The 17,555-nt window shown below is 32.2% G+C and overlaps 1 protein-coding gene across 1 annotated transcript; it reads right to left on the bottom strand.

The window, feature by feature from the left end:
- Positions 1-1,963: 1,963 nt before the first annotated feature.
- Positions 1,964-17,548, bottom strand: osi (electron transfer flavoprotein regulatory factor orsai). The gene is made up of 2 exons (XM_072526295.1): positions 17,285-17,548; positions 1,964-2,248 (listed from the first exon to the last, which is right to left on the bottom strand). Exons 1-2 carry the CDS (start codon positions 17,321-17,323, stop codon positions 2,039-2,041), a joined length of 249 nt encoding a protein of 82 aa, XP_072382396.1. The 5' UTR covers positions 17,324-17,548; the 3' UTR covers positions 1,964-2,038.
- Between the last annotated feature and the right edge of the window lie 7 nt (positions 17,549-17,555).

Genomic DNA, 17,555 nt, shown 5'->3' with positions numbered 1-17,555 from the left:
TAACCTCATCAATTTAAAGTAAAGTTTTTTCTCATAAAATATAGTTTACAGTGAGCATTAAATATATAAAGACGAAATACGCCGAAAAAATTCAACCAATAGTTCTTACCGTGCTTTTCCTATTATTTTATAAAGATGGATAAAATTTACTTCACGGACACCAAAACGTTTTACACTTGTCGTCACATCAAATGGCTGCTGACGGAAACGCGAATGTTTGATGTAAGTGGAGACAGTGTTGCCATCATATTACAAATTTCTCAGATTTCTCGCTACAACGGTTACATTTTTATAATGATTGTCCCAAGGTAAAACCGTCCCAAGGTACACGCCTTTCCCCTATGCAAGTTCTTTTACCGGAAATTGTATGTGATTCGGCACATGATTGGTAGAAATTTTGACACATAGACACATATAAAAATAGAACTGCAGTACCTGAGGACCCCAAGCCAGATGCTACTGAATATTTATTAAAATACTGTGGTTCAAAAATGAAAGAAATAAAATGTCCCAATATTAAAACTTAATTGGAAACCACAATTTTTGAAGATATTCAACAGGCTGTAATGGAAGACAGAAATAATAATAATATTTTAGTAATACATCTCCTACTTTCAATAGTTCCGATGCTATTTGATCCAATCCCTGTGATTTATTGTTTTTCAATTTGGGTACTGCTGTTCTAATCTTGGTTATGGTTGGTGGGCACTTTTCTCTGATGTCTGCTTGGCTTGGTCTAATTGTATATCAAAGTTCTCCTCCAGCTCCCATTATGACAGAAGTTTTACGTTTTTGCGCACAAATTGGGGCATTTCTTGTACAAGAAACTGCAGCGGACACAAATTCTTGTATCGTTTATGATATAAGAACTATACGCTTGTATGACACTATCAATTTTTTGTTATATCAGAAACGATATAAGAAAATGCACAGTGTCATACGGCCTTTATAATGCAACTGAAGAATAGATTCAAAAACATTAAGTGAGGACGCAGTACCAACTGTTGCCAACATCCTTTCATCATTACCGCTCACCAACGGGTAACAAATAACTTACAACATGTCGATTTTTTAATGGTTGAATAATTAGGTACATTTGAATCAAAAGAAAGAAATTTATCTTAAAGACCACTGGTAAGTACCAAAGTACCAAAAGTAGGATTGGTTGTCTATGTATAGGATTGGTTGTCTATGTATAAGGGGAAGTAGAGTTGTAATTGTTGTAAAATAAGGATAATTTTAAATTTGATTGAAAAATGAAGGGGTTTTCTGGGTTTTCTAGGATTATTGATGCTAGGAGACAGATATGTATTGAGAAAATTTTTATGAAACATGTAGTAAATATTCAGTGTAGGTGATATAAGATAAACTGTAAAAAATTGAGAAGAATAAGAAGATTATTAATGAGGACTGGGGAGAACTGGATGAATTACTATGGATGACATGGATTGTTAGCTATCCTACATTAACGAAAACTAACAACCCACCTCTTATTATCCATGTCATCCATAGTAACTCATCCAGCATCCAGTTCTTCCTAGTCCTCATTAATGATCTTCTTCTTATTCTTCCTAATTTTTTACAGCTTATCTTATATCACCTACACTGAATATCCACTACATGTTTAATAAAGATTTTCTCAAAAGGTTTACACTATATATCAATGTTTATTGATTTGCAGCTACACGTTAAAGCGCTGAACGTGAAGTACAAAGGAAGTACAAATTGCGTAAAATGCCCTTTGTCTAGTTGGAGAATTAACGCATTGTAGGATTTAAAGAATGGAACTGGCATTTTGCATATCTTAGCAGAATGTGTATAAAATAAAACAGAAAAACTATAAACTACCTCTTTAACTCTTCTAATTAAATTAACTCTTCATTAATTTAATTTTCCGGCTTCCAGATCGGAAACCTTTTTCCAAATACAAATTCTTAATAAAAAAACTGAGATATAACGGAAATAATATAAGAACAATATTGTATTTCTATTTAAAATAAATTTTTACAACTATTTACATTGATCATTATAATATCTTTTATTGATCATTATAATATCGTCTTTTTAGAGTTCTATACTTTTTCAACATATATAAAGTCTCGATCTCCTTCTTAACAAAGTTTCCATGAGCAATCATTTTTTCAATTTTTTCGGAATCCATTTCGTTTTTGTTCTTCATAAAAGCAGCGTGAAGTCGTTGTCGAAAAAAGTCGTAACCTTTTGGCCAATCTTTGCCAAGGTGAAGAAGCTAAAAAATAATTAAATTAGTCTAGAATATAAACTATGATTACAGTAAAGAATCTGCCACAATATTCGTTGAACAAATTTATATTGCTTTTGTAAAATAAAATGTTGATGATCAAAGGAAAAACGTAGCTAGAGCACTAGAGTAACAGTTCATTTTTCTTTCATTCGTGAGCATGATGATATTAAGAAACACAATTTAGTGCTTCAGCATAAGTACTAAAGTCTTCTACAGTCTACTACTACTAAAGTCTTGAATTGTAAGAGTACTAGATATGTGAATAAATGATCATTAATTATCAAAAACAATGGTAAACGTGTATAACTTTCGTAATATGCTTATATGTATTCTGTTTCCCCATTATATGGGTGGCTCCACTCCGTATGGAACAGATATATTGTAATAGTTTCAATGCTATGAAATAAAATAAAAATTCGGAGAAGAAAAGAAATAAATAAAATAAAGATTTTCGGTTTCTTAGTTTATTACATTTCTCTTGTTCCTAGTCGGTCGACCGGTTTGGACACCGTGACACTTAGAATCCTCAATCATGATTTGTTTCCATCTTTCTCTGTATTCTGCAACTCTGAAGCAATGGTTTAGTAGGGCTCCGACTTCTTTGTAATGTGGTTCACATATCTTGTTAGTGTTCTTCCTCGGATTCCCGTTCCTTGAACCGTTCATTACAACGTTAGCTTCCCAGACCATCTCTATACACCACATGACCAAAATGAGCAGTGATTTTTTCCGTAACAATGTTTCGGAGCCTTTTGTAACGTGCAGCTGTCTAAGGATCTAAGGATTCTTCTTGCGGTCCAGTGTATTCGCAAAATTCTTCGCCAGCAAAGCATTTTGGACGCATCTATAGTGCGTTTATCAACTTCCTTCAAGGACCAGCGTTTAGACCCATATAAAAGAAATGGAGAAGGCCATTATTTTTTAAAGCCTTGTCTTTGTATGTACTTACCATGTATGAATTTAAATCAGACTCAGAACATTGGCTGCTTGGGTTAATAATAAAGAGTTCAATTAAACCGTCAAATACTGTCAATGCTCAACATATTCTGGTCACTCACGCGACTTATAACACTTTAAAGAGTTGGATAACATTGTCTATATTCTTCTTCTTATTCTACATATTCTGGTCACTGACGCGACTTATAGCACTTTAAAATAGTTGGATAACATTGTCTATATTCTTTTTCTTCTTCTTCTTTATGGGTAGACATATCTCTGTTTTTCAATGTGCCTCCATTAAGTTATCGTTTCATCATTTCATTTTCGAGGTCATCCCACTGATCGTCTTCCTATTGGGGAACGTTCTTCCCCAATAGGGGACCTGGCTCCTGCCTTCTTTACTACTCTATTTGTGGTCATTCGGCTTATGATCATTTCATTATACTCTTCTCTTTCTTACCCAGTTCTTAATGCTCTCCACTTTGTAACTTTGTTTGCTCTGTTCACTTGATCTTTCATTTCTGTTTCAAACTTTCCGTAGCTAGATAGTGATTCCTAGATGTTTAAACTACACCACTTGTTCTATTCTCTGACCCTCCAGCTCTTATTTATATTTTAGCAATGTCTTATATATTTTTGGAATTAACTCAGTAAGGAAAATCTATAAATTGAAAAAAAAATGGGGTGACCATTTAAAAAAAAATGGTGATGACATCATCATACGAAGGTGGTTCACCCTGTATATTAAATTATAATTGGAAAAAATACTAAAATGAAATCAAAAATCGACCTGTTTCGGGAATTTCTAATAATGTTAATTTAGCTAATATGTAATTAATTTACGCGTTACTTTATGGATGCACTGTATACTCCATAGTTTAGTCGTAACAAAAGAAAACTAGAGATTTGACGCACACTGTATGTATATACAGGTAAACGCTTATGTAGGTAAACATGTATTCGTACTCTAATATTTTATTTTTATTTCCAATTGTCTGCTTTCACTATGTAAACTTTCATGAACTTGATTTCACGTCATTAATAAATGTTTGACAAGATAAACATAAAACATTTGTGTGTCCCCCTACTATAATTTTAACAACTACTTATTCTTTCTGTAGTAAATTTGTAAAATTGTTTCTGTAAAGGCTCCTATACATACATTTCAGTTTTTTTGGATTCAAAATTCAGTGTGTTAAAAATAATGCAAGTAAATTCATTATCTAAGATGGTGCTTCATCAGAAATACCATTACTGGAGTTACTGATTCTAAAGTAGTTATTTTTTTGTTGTTCTTCTTTTTGCAGATTTTCCATATTATGCTTCATAAAAAAATAGTTAAAATGTACCACATCCAGTTGAGATTTGATTTTATACCATTGTATTTATAAATTTTATTATAGTATTGCCAAATAGTTGTCCTATATATGTTACAAAAATATCCAAACGGGCTTATAAGCGTTTTCAACTATTTCATTTTCTTTAAAATTGTGTTTTGTAAAAGAAATCAGCTAATCGTATGTAAAAATTAGATTACATACAGAACATTAACAACAGATGACAGAACAATTAACAACATTAATTAATAAAATTATAAAACACAATAAAATACAGGAAGAATGGAGAACGAGCGAGCTAATTCTACTATTCAAAAAAGGAGATAAAAAACAGCCAGAAAACTACAGAGTTATAAACTTGTCACATACTGTCCTAAAACTTACAACTTTTACAAGAACTAATAAATCAGAGGATAAAGAAAGCGTTTGACAGAGTAAGACTCAAAGATGTAATCCATCTTCTGCATAATAGAGAAGCTCCCCTAAATATTATAAAAACCATCGAAAACATTAACCAAAACAACAAAAAGGAAGTCGGAATAGATGGACAACTTACAGAATCTATAGAAATAGGCAGCGGAATAAGACAAGGGGCTTCATTGAGCCCCATGCTCTTCAATTTGATCATGGATGAAATCATCAAAAGTGTTAACAAAGGAAGAGGATACGGAATGGGAAACAAAGAAATAAAAATACACTGTTACGCAGACGACGCAATATTGATAGCCCAAGATCAAGATAGTCTGCAAAGACTAGTCCACATATTTAACATAAGAGCAAAAGAATTTTATATGATTATCTCATCTCAGAAAACTAAAACAATAGTAGTCAGCAAAGAACCAACCAGATGTAAAATAGAAATTGATGGCATCAGTATTGGACAAGTAATGGAAATAAAATAACTGGTAATTACACTGTCTAGCTATGGAGACCTGGACAAAGAAGTGAGAGATCAAGTACAAAAAACAAATAGACTGGCAGGATGCCTTAATAACACTATATGGCGAAACAGATACATTAACACTGAGATGAAATCAATAATTTATAAAGCCAGTGTAAAACCAATAATGACATATGCCTCAGAAACAAAACCCGACACAGCCACAACGCAAAGGCTACTGGAAACGGCAGAGATGAGAGTACTGAGAAGAATTACAGAAAATACGCTGAGAGATCGAAAGAGAAGTTAAGAAATTAAAAGAAAATGTAACGTACAGTGTATAAATGAATGGACACAAAATAGAAAAAAAGAATGGAGTAACCACATAAGCAGAATGGAGGAGACCCGTGTGGTCAAAATAGCAAGAGATAAGTCACCAATCGGCAGAAGAAGTATCGAACGATTGCACAAAAGATGGAGTCCGCCATGAAAAAATCCGCCAATGAACAAGCAGAATTGCTTATAAAGAGGAAGAATAAGAAGAAGAAGAAAAATTAGATTATCAAGTATTGATTTACATTTATTATGAATTAATTGTAAGAGAGTAATCAACCATTCAAAAGAAGCAATGATTATTTCAAGGCTTGCCTTAATTACATTGTTTTTCGATTGCTCGTTACTATAAATATGGAAATATAATACACGTCTCCCACACGGTTATGAAGTAAGATAACTAACAAACGCGAAAACATTTCAGGTAAATTTAGGTAGATTAGAAATATACTTTTTATCCTTTCATTTTCTGTTAATTTTACTCTTTCTTGTATACCTCACAATTTTGTTTGCTAAAACAGATAAAAGTAGAATTCATTGATCCATAATCTCTCAAACGAAAAGTCCATCACAGGATATTTTGTAACAGACATACAAAAGAAATTTTCCAACAGACAGCATTTGGAAAACAAAAGGAAATTTTCCATGAAATTACCACATCAATTCTTTAGTAAATAGAACTGAACTGTATTGTTTCACCCAGTGCTTTTTGCAACGTAGGTAAAAGATGATAATGATAAGTTTTAAATAAGTTTTAAGGTGCATTTTGAAATTTTAATACACACATCAAAATAATCGAGGGAGAAAAACAAAATGCGAGATTACAGGATTTTAAATAATTTATTTCAAATATTTTTAATAAAAAGTTATAAACCAGTGTCCTGAATATAAAATAAACATTTTTTCTTAGAATTATCGCAATATCTTTTACGAAAATTAAAAGAAAACTCCATAAGTCAAAAAATGGTAACAAAAAAATAATTTGTGGCCCCTCAACTCCCAACAAAAGTAGTCTTTAGATTAAGTTAGTATAGTATATGGCATGCACGGTTGTTGATTACTGTCCTACATCTGAAAGGTAAACTCACGATCAGATGGTCAATGTCTTGCCGCGGTATTCTGTTCCACTCCATTGAAAGGTCCTCAAACAGTTACTGTCTTGTATTGAACGCAATATTTTGTGTAAAATGCGTCTGCCCAATATATCCCATACATGATCAATTGGGTTTAAATCTTGTGATTGTGCAGATCATGGTAAAACCTCAATTTCATTATCTTCGAGGAATATTCGCACGACCCTGGCAGTATGCGGACACGCATTGTTGTGCATTTATTGAAATTGTGAATCAGCTTTTAGTGCAAAGGGTAAACAATAGGTTTAAAAAGAATATCGTAGCAGTCTGTTGCGTTTAGAAAACGTTCCAGACAAACGAAATTGGTCCTTTCACCAAGAGTGACACCACGCCATACCATTATACTGCCGCCTTGCTGTCTATGAACCTCCTGCACGGTGGCCAATCGTTCAGCATTGCCAGATCGTTTCCAAATTCTTGTCCGTCTTGTAACTGGTGCAAATTCAAATCGGGACTCATATGTGAAAAAAAAGGCCCATTCACGTCTACCCCAATTTTTATGTTCTTTTACCCACTCTTACAGGTCTTTGAGCATTTAACCCTACTTTATGCAGTATATTTCTAATTGTTTGGCCACTTACAAACATCTTATGCAAGGATGCAGGTTGAAAAGCCTGCAACCTACTAAAACGGTCTTCAATTGTAGCATTTTAAATCACCTTGTATATGTTAAACCACCGAAAAAGTATTTTCAATCCTTTTGCATCGCTGGAGTTTATAATAAACACATTTTAAAGTTTATTTATATAACACAGATGCGTATTTCTTCGGTATTCTTTGATCGAGAGCCACTTTAGGATATTTTGCGAGTAAAATGAACAGAAATATTCCCATTTATGTTTTGTTTATACCGAGTGGGGCGAATGAATTTTAAAGATAATTACATCACTCTCAGTGAGGCCGCTGTCAGAGGCAGTTGGTTTCGGTGTTGGTCCGAATTTTCATCTAATTCGTAATGATTTTAAAACATGCGTCGACAGATATATAAAAATATATACATATTATCACTTGTCAAACGAGTTTCGTTGCGCCCTAAATCTATTTTACTTTATCTTTGATACCTCGCGTTTGTAACAGCTAACAACCCTAATTTTTGACCATTTTTTCTCAGGTAACCTTATATCAACATATTAAGAAAAAATTAACTTTAATTTGATATAAAAAATATGTATATGCGTCATGAGCAGCGTATTTTATTTAAAAAATAAATTACCCAAATAAAATTTTTACCAAAAATTAATTACTATTAATTAAATTAAAAATATTTGAGGGCACTTTTTGACTGGCACCCTATTATCAATGTATTCTCCTAATTTTAAATGTATGTAAAAATGGGAGTTCGATGAACTACGTTATGAACGTAGTGATCCTGCAGTGGGATCTTGTACTATAACACATTTATAGAAATAACCGAGTTATTATGCTGTGATCTGCTTCTTTTCACTTTTTACTTTTTATTTAGTACAGTCTGGCAAATTTTTTGAAGTAAAATGATGTTACATTGAATATGTCACCACACTATTTTAAGCAAATACGCTGTTTATATAACAAATAAAAATCAAAACCCCAAAAATTATATTTTTACCCGTCAAAACTACGATAAACATATCAACAATATCCACATCAAAACGACAATACCTTCTTAATTCTAAAAGTAAACCAAGACTACCTCTTTTAAGAAATTTTTTTCTTGTCCCGTCAATTAAATAAATGAATGATAAAGTGCAAAAAAAAGTTAAAAACTATGAAGAACATTAACACATAATACACAGGAAATGGGGAAATTTCCTCCCAACAAGGTCCAAAATTAAAGATAGATAAACTTAATGTATACAAGTTATTATTTATGTCTTTTATGTAGTTTGGGTTTATCTTCTTTTGGTTGGTATTTCATTGAAAGTTTCTTCCCCTCACCCAGGCAAAGGTCTAGATCCGCCACTGCACTACAGTATGGTAGATACAATGATCAATATTTCAGAACGGTAATCCTGAACATCAGAAGTAAGTGTTTCTATCCAAAGATACAAACTTTGCTATCTCACTAAATAAAACCTCACAATAAAAAATCTCACAATAAAAAAACTAAATACTGAACACGGCATTTCAATTTAGTTTATGACAAAGGAAATGTAAATCCCCTACTAAAAACCGTTAGTTATAACAATCAAATTGAAAAGCTACTGAAATCTATTCGAATTCGAACTATCAGAAGTGAAAAATTATTCAACTTGTCTAGTGCGTCAATGCGCCTGTGTGGCTTTCCCAAAATTCACAAGGAAACTATTCATTTAAAACCGATTGTCAGAACAATTGTCTCTCCTAAATATCAGTGTTGAAACTTTGTCTAATCTCCACCAATTGTTGGGGGAAAGCTTATTAAATTCCTTTTCCCAGCGGGTAGTACCAAATATTTTAGAACCATGGACTGTTAAAAAGATTCCTTCGATATACGTAAGCAGACTTCACGGTGATCATTCCTTATGTGTTTGGTTTTATCGGGTTGTACTTATAGAGAAATAAAGCGTGATCGATCTATACTACTCATTTAATAACTAGAGAATATTTACAAAACAACTATTACTAATTAAAGAGTTTGTTTTACCACATTGTTCATTATTATACCGTTATTTTTAGGGCGCGAGAATATAGCGAAAACTAATGCACTTTTCACTGCATTTTTGAGACGAAGAGATGAGAACTAGGTACCGAGTACCGCATACAGCCGCACGTTCGGCTAGCAACTTGACAACACAAATCACATCTACGATTATTTATGCTGAAACCAATTTTTATCTAAAAGTGTGGAGAGGCCGACGTCAGTGGTTATAACGCAACGCCCATATATCATTTATGAGACAAATATTTTGTAGGCAAGAAGTACAGTCTATCGCATAAGATTCAAGCCAATATTTGTGAAAACGAAAAATAAACTAATATTAATATAACTTGTTGTTTTTACAACAATCAGTATATTGCAAAGTATCTAACGGCGCTAAAACCATCCATTGGTCATTTACAGTACTTACAAATTTCAAAAATTTACATTTCAGCCAGTTCACCATGGGTATAAAGAATAAACAAATTGCTATTTTAAATGTTTTAATAGAACAAAAATCCAACGGAAAATTTCGATACAAATAGAGCTGGCTATTACATGTACTTTAAAAATAATTACAATTACAAAGTACTTTTTACAATCTTTAATGGGAATTGACCAAAATCTCAGTTAAAAATACATTTATTTTGACGTTTCGATTCCCACTTCGGAAATCGTTATCAAATTAAATTATTATTAACTATTGTTAGTAGTAATTACCGAGCTCTGGGCACCGAGTATTGATACTGAAAACCAGCACAAAGGGACTGTTATTTGAATCACTTGAATGAGTAGCCTAAACAAAAGAAATGGGTCATAATTGAACCTCAATATTTTAAAGAAGTGTATTGAAACATATAGAAAAACGTTACTACACAACGACTGCGCTACAAGTGGCATTCTTCTTTTTAAGATGTCGTCTTCTTTCTAAGGTTGGCGATCAACATGATAAGTTTAACTCACTGCCGCTTAGTTCACTGCCGCTCTAAAAAGCTGGTTACACGAGCAATTAAACCACTCTCTTCGATTACGCAGCCATGACATTCGTCTCATTCCAACCCTAGGCTTTCCTAAAATCTTTCCCAGCATGACATTTTGCAGAAGCTGGTAGTTTTGTTTCTCTCATCACGTGGACAATGTATTGTAGTTTTCGTATCTGTATTTAATTATTCATGTTATGTTTTATATACGTATTCATGTATACATTATTCTGTTCTGTTTTTTTAAGTCTTCATAAGATTTCTTCATTCGTGACACTGTCTTCGTAAGATATTCTCAGGATTCTTCTGTAAAACCACATCTTGAAAACTGCCACTCTTTTCATCATCGTTTTAGTCAGAGTGGCTGCCTCTGTATGTACCGTATAGAAGGATACTTAATTTGGAGAATACTAAACAAGACACATTAAATAAGTCAAAAGTGATTCAAATGCAATATAAAAAAATTAGACAGTACAATAAACAATGAGAAGTGTAAAACTTGTTTACCATAATATGTTAAAAATGTTATAAATGGAATTGGCAAAAAAACAAAAAAAGGATTTATATATATATGGGATATCGCTGACACTATTAAATAGAGAACTTCTCCCAGATGCAACGAAAACTGTAATACTGATTCGAATCACGAGACAGACTGCATAAGGCAGACAACACAACAACTACAACTAGCACAGAAACACGAAGAAGATCATCAGTGAATGATAGAAAGAGGTAACGCCTACGTCCGCGCTTGAATTGCCTTTGATATCTGCGGTAGTTGCAGTTGTTTAACCCATTTATGTCCAGTGGGTCGATAATAATGGCCCATGGCACTTGACCCGTGTAACGGGAAATATTTGTTTGTTTTTATTCTTTATAAGTAGTCTTTACTGACTAGTCTATACTAAACATTTGTGAGAGTAACTTGTGAATCGATAAGCAAATTTAACTTTCGTTCATTTTTGATAGATAAACATGGACACAAAACATTATTGGTAAGGTTTTTTTCCTGGTCTTTTCCTCATAATTTACTATGGAATCACTAACAGGGGAATTTTACTGTCATCATTGCATGTGGTTGTCTATGTAAAGACGAATTACATGCTATGATTTTTCTGACGGATATTCTTAAGTTAAAGTTGATTTCATGTAATAAAATGAATCTTACAATAAAGTCGTCCCAGGAACGCAACTCAGCAATATTGGCAATATCATTTTAAACTCGTCTAATTTAAAATGTACCTATAACATGTGTCTGAATTGTCAATATAAAAAGTCAGATACAATTAAAAAAAAGAGGTTATTCTTTGTATATGGGTATATTTTATAAAAACCCTTAAAAGGGCTACATTAAAAACACGAACGTTTTCGGAACAACAGTTCCATCATCAGGTTAAAAATACCTAAAATAAGTATAAACCATTTAGTTAAAGCAAACGTGGTTTAAAATTTTGACTAAGGTTAAAAAAGCAAAATGGTTATACTTACAGGTTACCATGCCTGAGCCACCAAAATATTTGGGTAAAAACCCTTTAAAATATATTATGTTACCAAAGATTGTACATGATGTTGTTAATATTATTTGATGTTTAATATTTTAATTAAATTTTACTTCAGGTAACATACACCCATGCTTTAAGTGAGTTCCAGTGTCCGGAGAGTAAACCTCTTCAAACGGACTTCAGCTTCAGCTGGTAACTGATTGACAAGATACCCATGAACGGTGTCAAAAACAAAATGTCAATGTACCATGAAACAAAATTAGTTAAACATAGCATTACTACAGCCAAAAGGTTTAAAACTTTGATGATGTTAAAATGATAACAGCAATCCAGGTGTTGGGATTTAAAAAATTTTTAATTATTTAATATTGGATATAAAAGATGTAAAATTACTGATGTTGTTAAAGGTCATGTTTAAGAGAATGACGTATGCATTAGGCAGCTTATATTACTCTTTGTCGTATGGAGTGTGGTCTAAAAAGTGTAATTTGTGACAAATTAGCTTAAATATATGGAATTGTCCTTTTATGTTGCTCACATCTAGGACAAGGTAAAATTGAATAGTATATATTTGTAGCTAATGTAAGACTTCGTATTTAAATGAAATTGTTTAATACTGCTCGTATGGTAAAAAAGGTTAATATAAGTGAGTTCAATAAATTGAGGAAAGGGATTAAAGGGCTATGAGAAGAGTTGTCGGTGTAAGGGTTGAATGTCACGGTTGAAAGATACATGGCGATTAACGCAGTAGGAGCTTCTTTGCTTTTCTTTGACTATTTCCAAGACTTCATATAGATCTGATTTTATAAAAATTTTTTGAGTTATATTATGTAACAAAGAGACGTCTTCTGGTATGTTGAGGGTATGTTTATGTTGTGCGAGATGTTGTGAGAAGGTGGAAGTGGTCTCTTTTTTAGTGTGTTCTAGGGAACGGGAAGTTAGTAATCTACAGGTTCTACCTATATATGTAGCATTACAATCAGAGCACTGTAATTTGTAAACACCACTACGATCCATGTATTGATGCGATCTTTTGAATTGGTTAAACATTGTCCTAGATTGTTCAGGACTTTAAAAGAAATGTGGGTATTCTCAACAGATCTTTTTAGGATATATCTGATATCTCCAGAAAGACGTTCTTGAAGGTATGGTAAGGAAGCATAATGAGGTTTAATGGTCAAGTCTCTGGGGAACGCAGCCTCTCTCAATAGTTTGAGTTGTCTCTTATGAATAAGTTTGTTACTGAGGTTGGGGTCATACCCATTGTTGGATGCTATTTGCTTTAGAATATTGAGTTCTGTGTGGTAGTTGGATTGTGATAGTGGGATTGTTTCTAGGCAGTGAATATAACTATGGAAGGCTGCATATTTATGTGACATTGGGTGGTTGGAAGATAAAGGTATGATATGGTCGGTTTGTGTAGGTTTCCTATAGATACTGAAATCGAAATGGTCGTTTAATCTGGTAATAGTAAGGTCGAGAAAATTAATAGATTGAGACGACTCTAGTTCCATAGTGAACTTTATGTTTGGGTGGATTTGATTTATTTTAGAGAGTAATAGGTCAGCTGAATTCGAGTTGCATGATATGAAGACTAAACAGTCATCAACATATCGAAACCAATGGAGAATTTCAGGATTTTTCATAATGTGTGTGGATTCTAAGTGATTCATAAATATATCAGCTAGGAGAGGGGAAAGACAACTACCCATGGCTAAGCCATCAGGTTGTCTACAAAATTTACTATTGAAAACAAAAAAGTCTTGAGCTAGACAAGTTTTTAATAACTGAATAATTGAGTTAGTGGTAGACATAGTGATAGAATTTGCTTGTAGAAGAGAGTGGACCAGATTAATAGTTTCTTGTTTGGGGACTGAAGTAAACAGATTGCTGACATCAAATGAAAGCATTGTGATGTTGGGATGAAGATTTATTTGTTGGAGATTGTTGACTAGATGAATTGTATTTTTGACTGAAAAGCGAGGGGTGAAGTTCGTCATATTGTTAATGAGATTCAATATGAATTTTCACAGGATAGAAACTGGAGTGTTTATGAAACTAACAACGGGACGAATGGGAATTCCCTCTTTGTGTATCTTAGGTAAACCATACAATCTGGGTATTAATGGGTTACTAGGTATTTTATAATATTCCATATTATAAATCATGTTAATCGTCATGTATCTTTCAACCGTGACTTTCAACCCTTACACCGACAACTCTTCTCATAACCCACACTTCTCAAATTCGCCTCATCTTCTTTACCTGACCTTCCTCTATAAACGTCAACACCTTAATCCTTTTCAACAATTGTTGCTTTTAAACAACCATTCTCTTTACACTATTGTCACAAAACCCTCCCTCCAAATTTTTACGACCCTATTGTTAACTTCATAACCTACCATATCAATCATACCTCACTATTTCATCATTTTTACACTCTTCACGTTTACTTCATATTCCTGTCCATTCTTTTTTCTTTTGATAGTTCTCTGTCATTTCATATATCTACCATCCACTCATTAGTTCTAACCTCAGTAACCATTTAAACATAACCCAACAATTTATCAGAATTCACTATTACCCACTTTACCAAAACCCTTAATCAACCATTGCTTCCCTCTCTTAGGCAACAACTTAGTACAGCACACTCACAAATAAAATTTCAGGCTTTTATGTACCGAATTTAATACAACCAAAATATATTTTGTTCAGGGTGCTAGATGCTTTAAGCATGAAGGACCTCCATTATCTCTAATTTGTTGTTTAACTCATTTATTTTCCTTTAACCCCCTCTCCTTTATTCTTTAGTCATTTCCTTTACTTTTATTCTTATCAAGTCTCTGAGGAGCTCAGCCTTTTCAATTTTAAATTAATTCCATATGTTATAACTTTAATGCCTTCAGCCGGAAGATTTTTAATCCCTTTCCTCAATTTATTGAACTCACTTATATTAACCTTTTTTACCATACGAGCAGTATTAAACAATTTCATTTAAATACGAAGTCTTACATTAGCTACAAATATATACTATTCAATTTTACCTTGTCCTAGATGTGAGCAACATAAAAGGACAATTCCATATATTTAAGCTAATTTGTCACAAATTACACTTTTTAGACCACACTCCATACGACAAAGAGTAATATAAGCTGCCTAATGCATACGTCATTCTCTTAACATGACCTTTAACAACATCAGTAATTTTACATCTTTTATATCCAATATTAAATAATTAAAAATTTTTTAAATCCCAACACCTGGATTGCTGTTATCATTTTAACATCATCAAAGTTTTAAATCTTTTGACTGTAGTAATGCTATGTTTAACTAATATTGTTTCATGGTACATTGACATTTTGTTTTTGACACCGTTCATGGGTATCTTGTCAATCAGTTACCGTTACCAGCTGAGGTCCGTTTAAAGAGGTTTACTCTCCGGACACTGGAACTCACTTTAAGCATGGGTGTATGTTACCTGAAGTAAAATTTAATTAAAATATTAAACATAAAATAATATTAACAACATCATGTACAATCTTTGGTAACATAATATATTTTAAAGGGTTTTTACCCAAATATTTTGGTGGCTCAGGCATGTTAACCTGTAAGTATAACCATTTTGTTTTTAACCTTAGTCAATATTTTAAACCACGTTTGCTTTAACTAAATGGTTTATACTTATTTTAGGTATTTTTAACCTGATGATGGAACTGTTGTTCCGAAAACGTTCGTGTTTTTAATGTAACCGTTTTAAGGGTTTTTATAAAATATACCCATATACAAAGATTAACCTCTTTTTGTGATACATGGTATACAGCCAGCTGCAGGAATTATTTTCCTTGTGGATTTAGATACAATTAAATTATTAGAAGAACTTTTACCAAGTAACAAAAAACAAAATTTGTTTAATTTATTGTTTTGTATTTTGAGAAAGATTTCCGAAGTGGAAATTGAAACGTTAATAAACTTATTTTAAACTTAAATTGTGGCTTATTCACAAGAAAATAGCTTCAGAACAATATTGTACAGACATTTGCCAATTTATTGTCAGAAAATTTTAAATATCTACGATTTTCTTTAATTTTTAAAATCTATTTCAATAGCGTAAAGTTGATGGAAAAGTTACAAGAGATAAATTTTGGAGCAACAGGTACTGTTAGATGGGAAAGAATGGAAAACTGCCCACTCATAGCGAAAAATAAAATGAAAAAAAGAGAGAGAGGAGCATACGAGAGCCTCCTAATACAGGATAAAAAATAATAGCCCTACAGTGGAACAGTAGTAATATTGGAAATGGTATGTATCTATTTTGTTCTACATCTTTGTTGTATGTTTGTAAGTCCTTGTTCGGCAGTATGTTTATAAACACGATAACTTATAGTTTCGAAGAATAGTGGTACTGTCGTTACAAAAATATGATCAGCTACCACGTTTTTCTGGGCCATCACGTTCCTCTTTGTACCAGAAAGTCTAAAATCCAGTGGACAGCACTGTATAAATAGATACCACATATCTTCTACATATAAATATGTGGACAACTGAGACGTCGTTGTCAACTATGTAAAAATAAGACATAAGAAGACAGTTAAAGCTTGTCAACGCTGCAATATCCCTTTGGATGACAAATGTTTCGAGAAATATCACAAAAATAATGTATTTGTTCTTTTTTGTTTCTTTCAGATTCATTTTTCTTTGTTTAGGTACTTATATTTTTTCGAAATACTTTGTTATTAAAATAATTATTAAAAAAATATATCTTATCCTTCCTTTTTATTTCAAAATTCATTCTTCTATAAAAATGAGCAAAAACATATTTTTACATGCCGCATTTGTCCAAAGGGTCGATAACGACCAATGTACATATGTATGGCTAATATTAATGACGTAATATTTTTTATATATATTTTTTTACGTAATTTGAATCATTCAAACCCAACATATATCAAAATAAACTATATGTGAAAGAATATATAGTTGTTGGCATAAATGGGTTAAAGAAGAAAAAATTCCAGAATGTAACATTACAGCAACGTTATTAAAACTAGAACAAAAAAAATAAAAAAAGAAATGTACAATGTGGAAAGTTGAAAGTCTCTTTATCTAATCGAAATTCCACTTTATTATTAAGAAATTTATAGGTTCTTCAAATATACATAACTATATTATTCAAAATAAACCTGTAATATAGGCAACACATTCTACAGGTTCTAAAATAATGAGAATATAGATACCTACACATAAAACAGTTTAAATAGCTTCTATTAAAACTTTTCCACAATATTTAATGAATCAAATTATCAAATAACAAATATACTTACAGTTTTGTACAAATCTATCACACGAGCTCGCTGAGACATTTTAAAATGATAAGAATACAAATATTTTAAGTTTCTTAAATATTTACATTATTTAAAAAATACTTTTGAAAGTAATTGCTAAAAGAGTATCTTCAACTCTCAAATTTTCACAATTTGTATTAACAGTTTAAAAACTTGAATAACTTTTTTAAAGAAATACAGCTAAGAAAGTATGCCCAAAACAGTTCAAAGGTGAAACAAAACGTCAAAAGACGTCAGACCAAAACAAAAC

This window comes from Diabrotica undecimpunctata, chromosome 3 (genome assembly GCF_040954645.1).
Source record: "Diabrotica undecimpunctata isolate CICGRU chromosome 3, icDiaUnde3, whole genome shotgun sequence".
In the NCBI taxonomy this organism is placed as follows: Eukaryota; Metazoa; Arthropoda; class Insecta; order Coleoptera; family Chrysomelidae; genus Diabrotica; species Diabrotica undecimpunctata.
The sequence above is the reverse complement of the archived record's forward strand: the minus strand, read 5'-3'. Positions and strand labels throughout refer to the sequence as shown.

What these genes read in the sequence shown, in the direction of transcription:
- osi (XM_072526295.1), bottom strand. Translation starts at nt 17,323, where the DNA reads ATGTCTCAGCGAGCTCGTGTGATAGATTTGTACAAAACT. An exon ending in TGATAGATTTGTACAAAACT is followed by an intron (nt 2,249 to 17,284) that starts GTAAGTATATTT and finishes ATTATTTTTTAG; the next exon opens with CTTCTTCACCTTGGCAAAGA.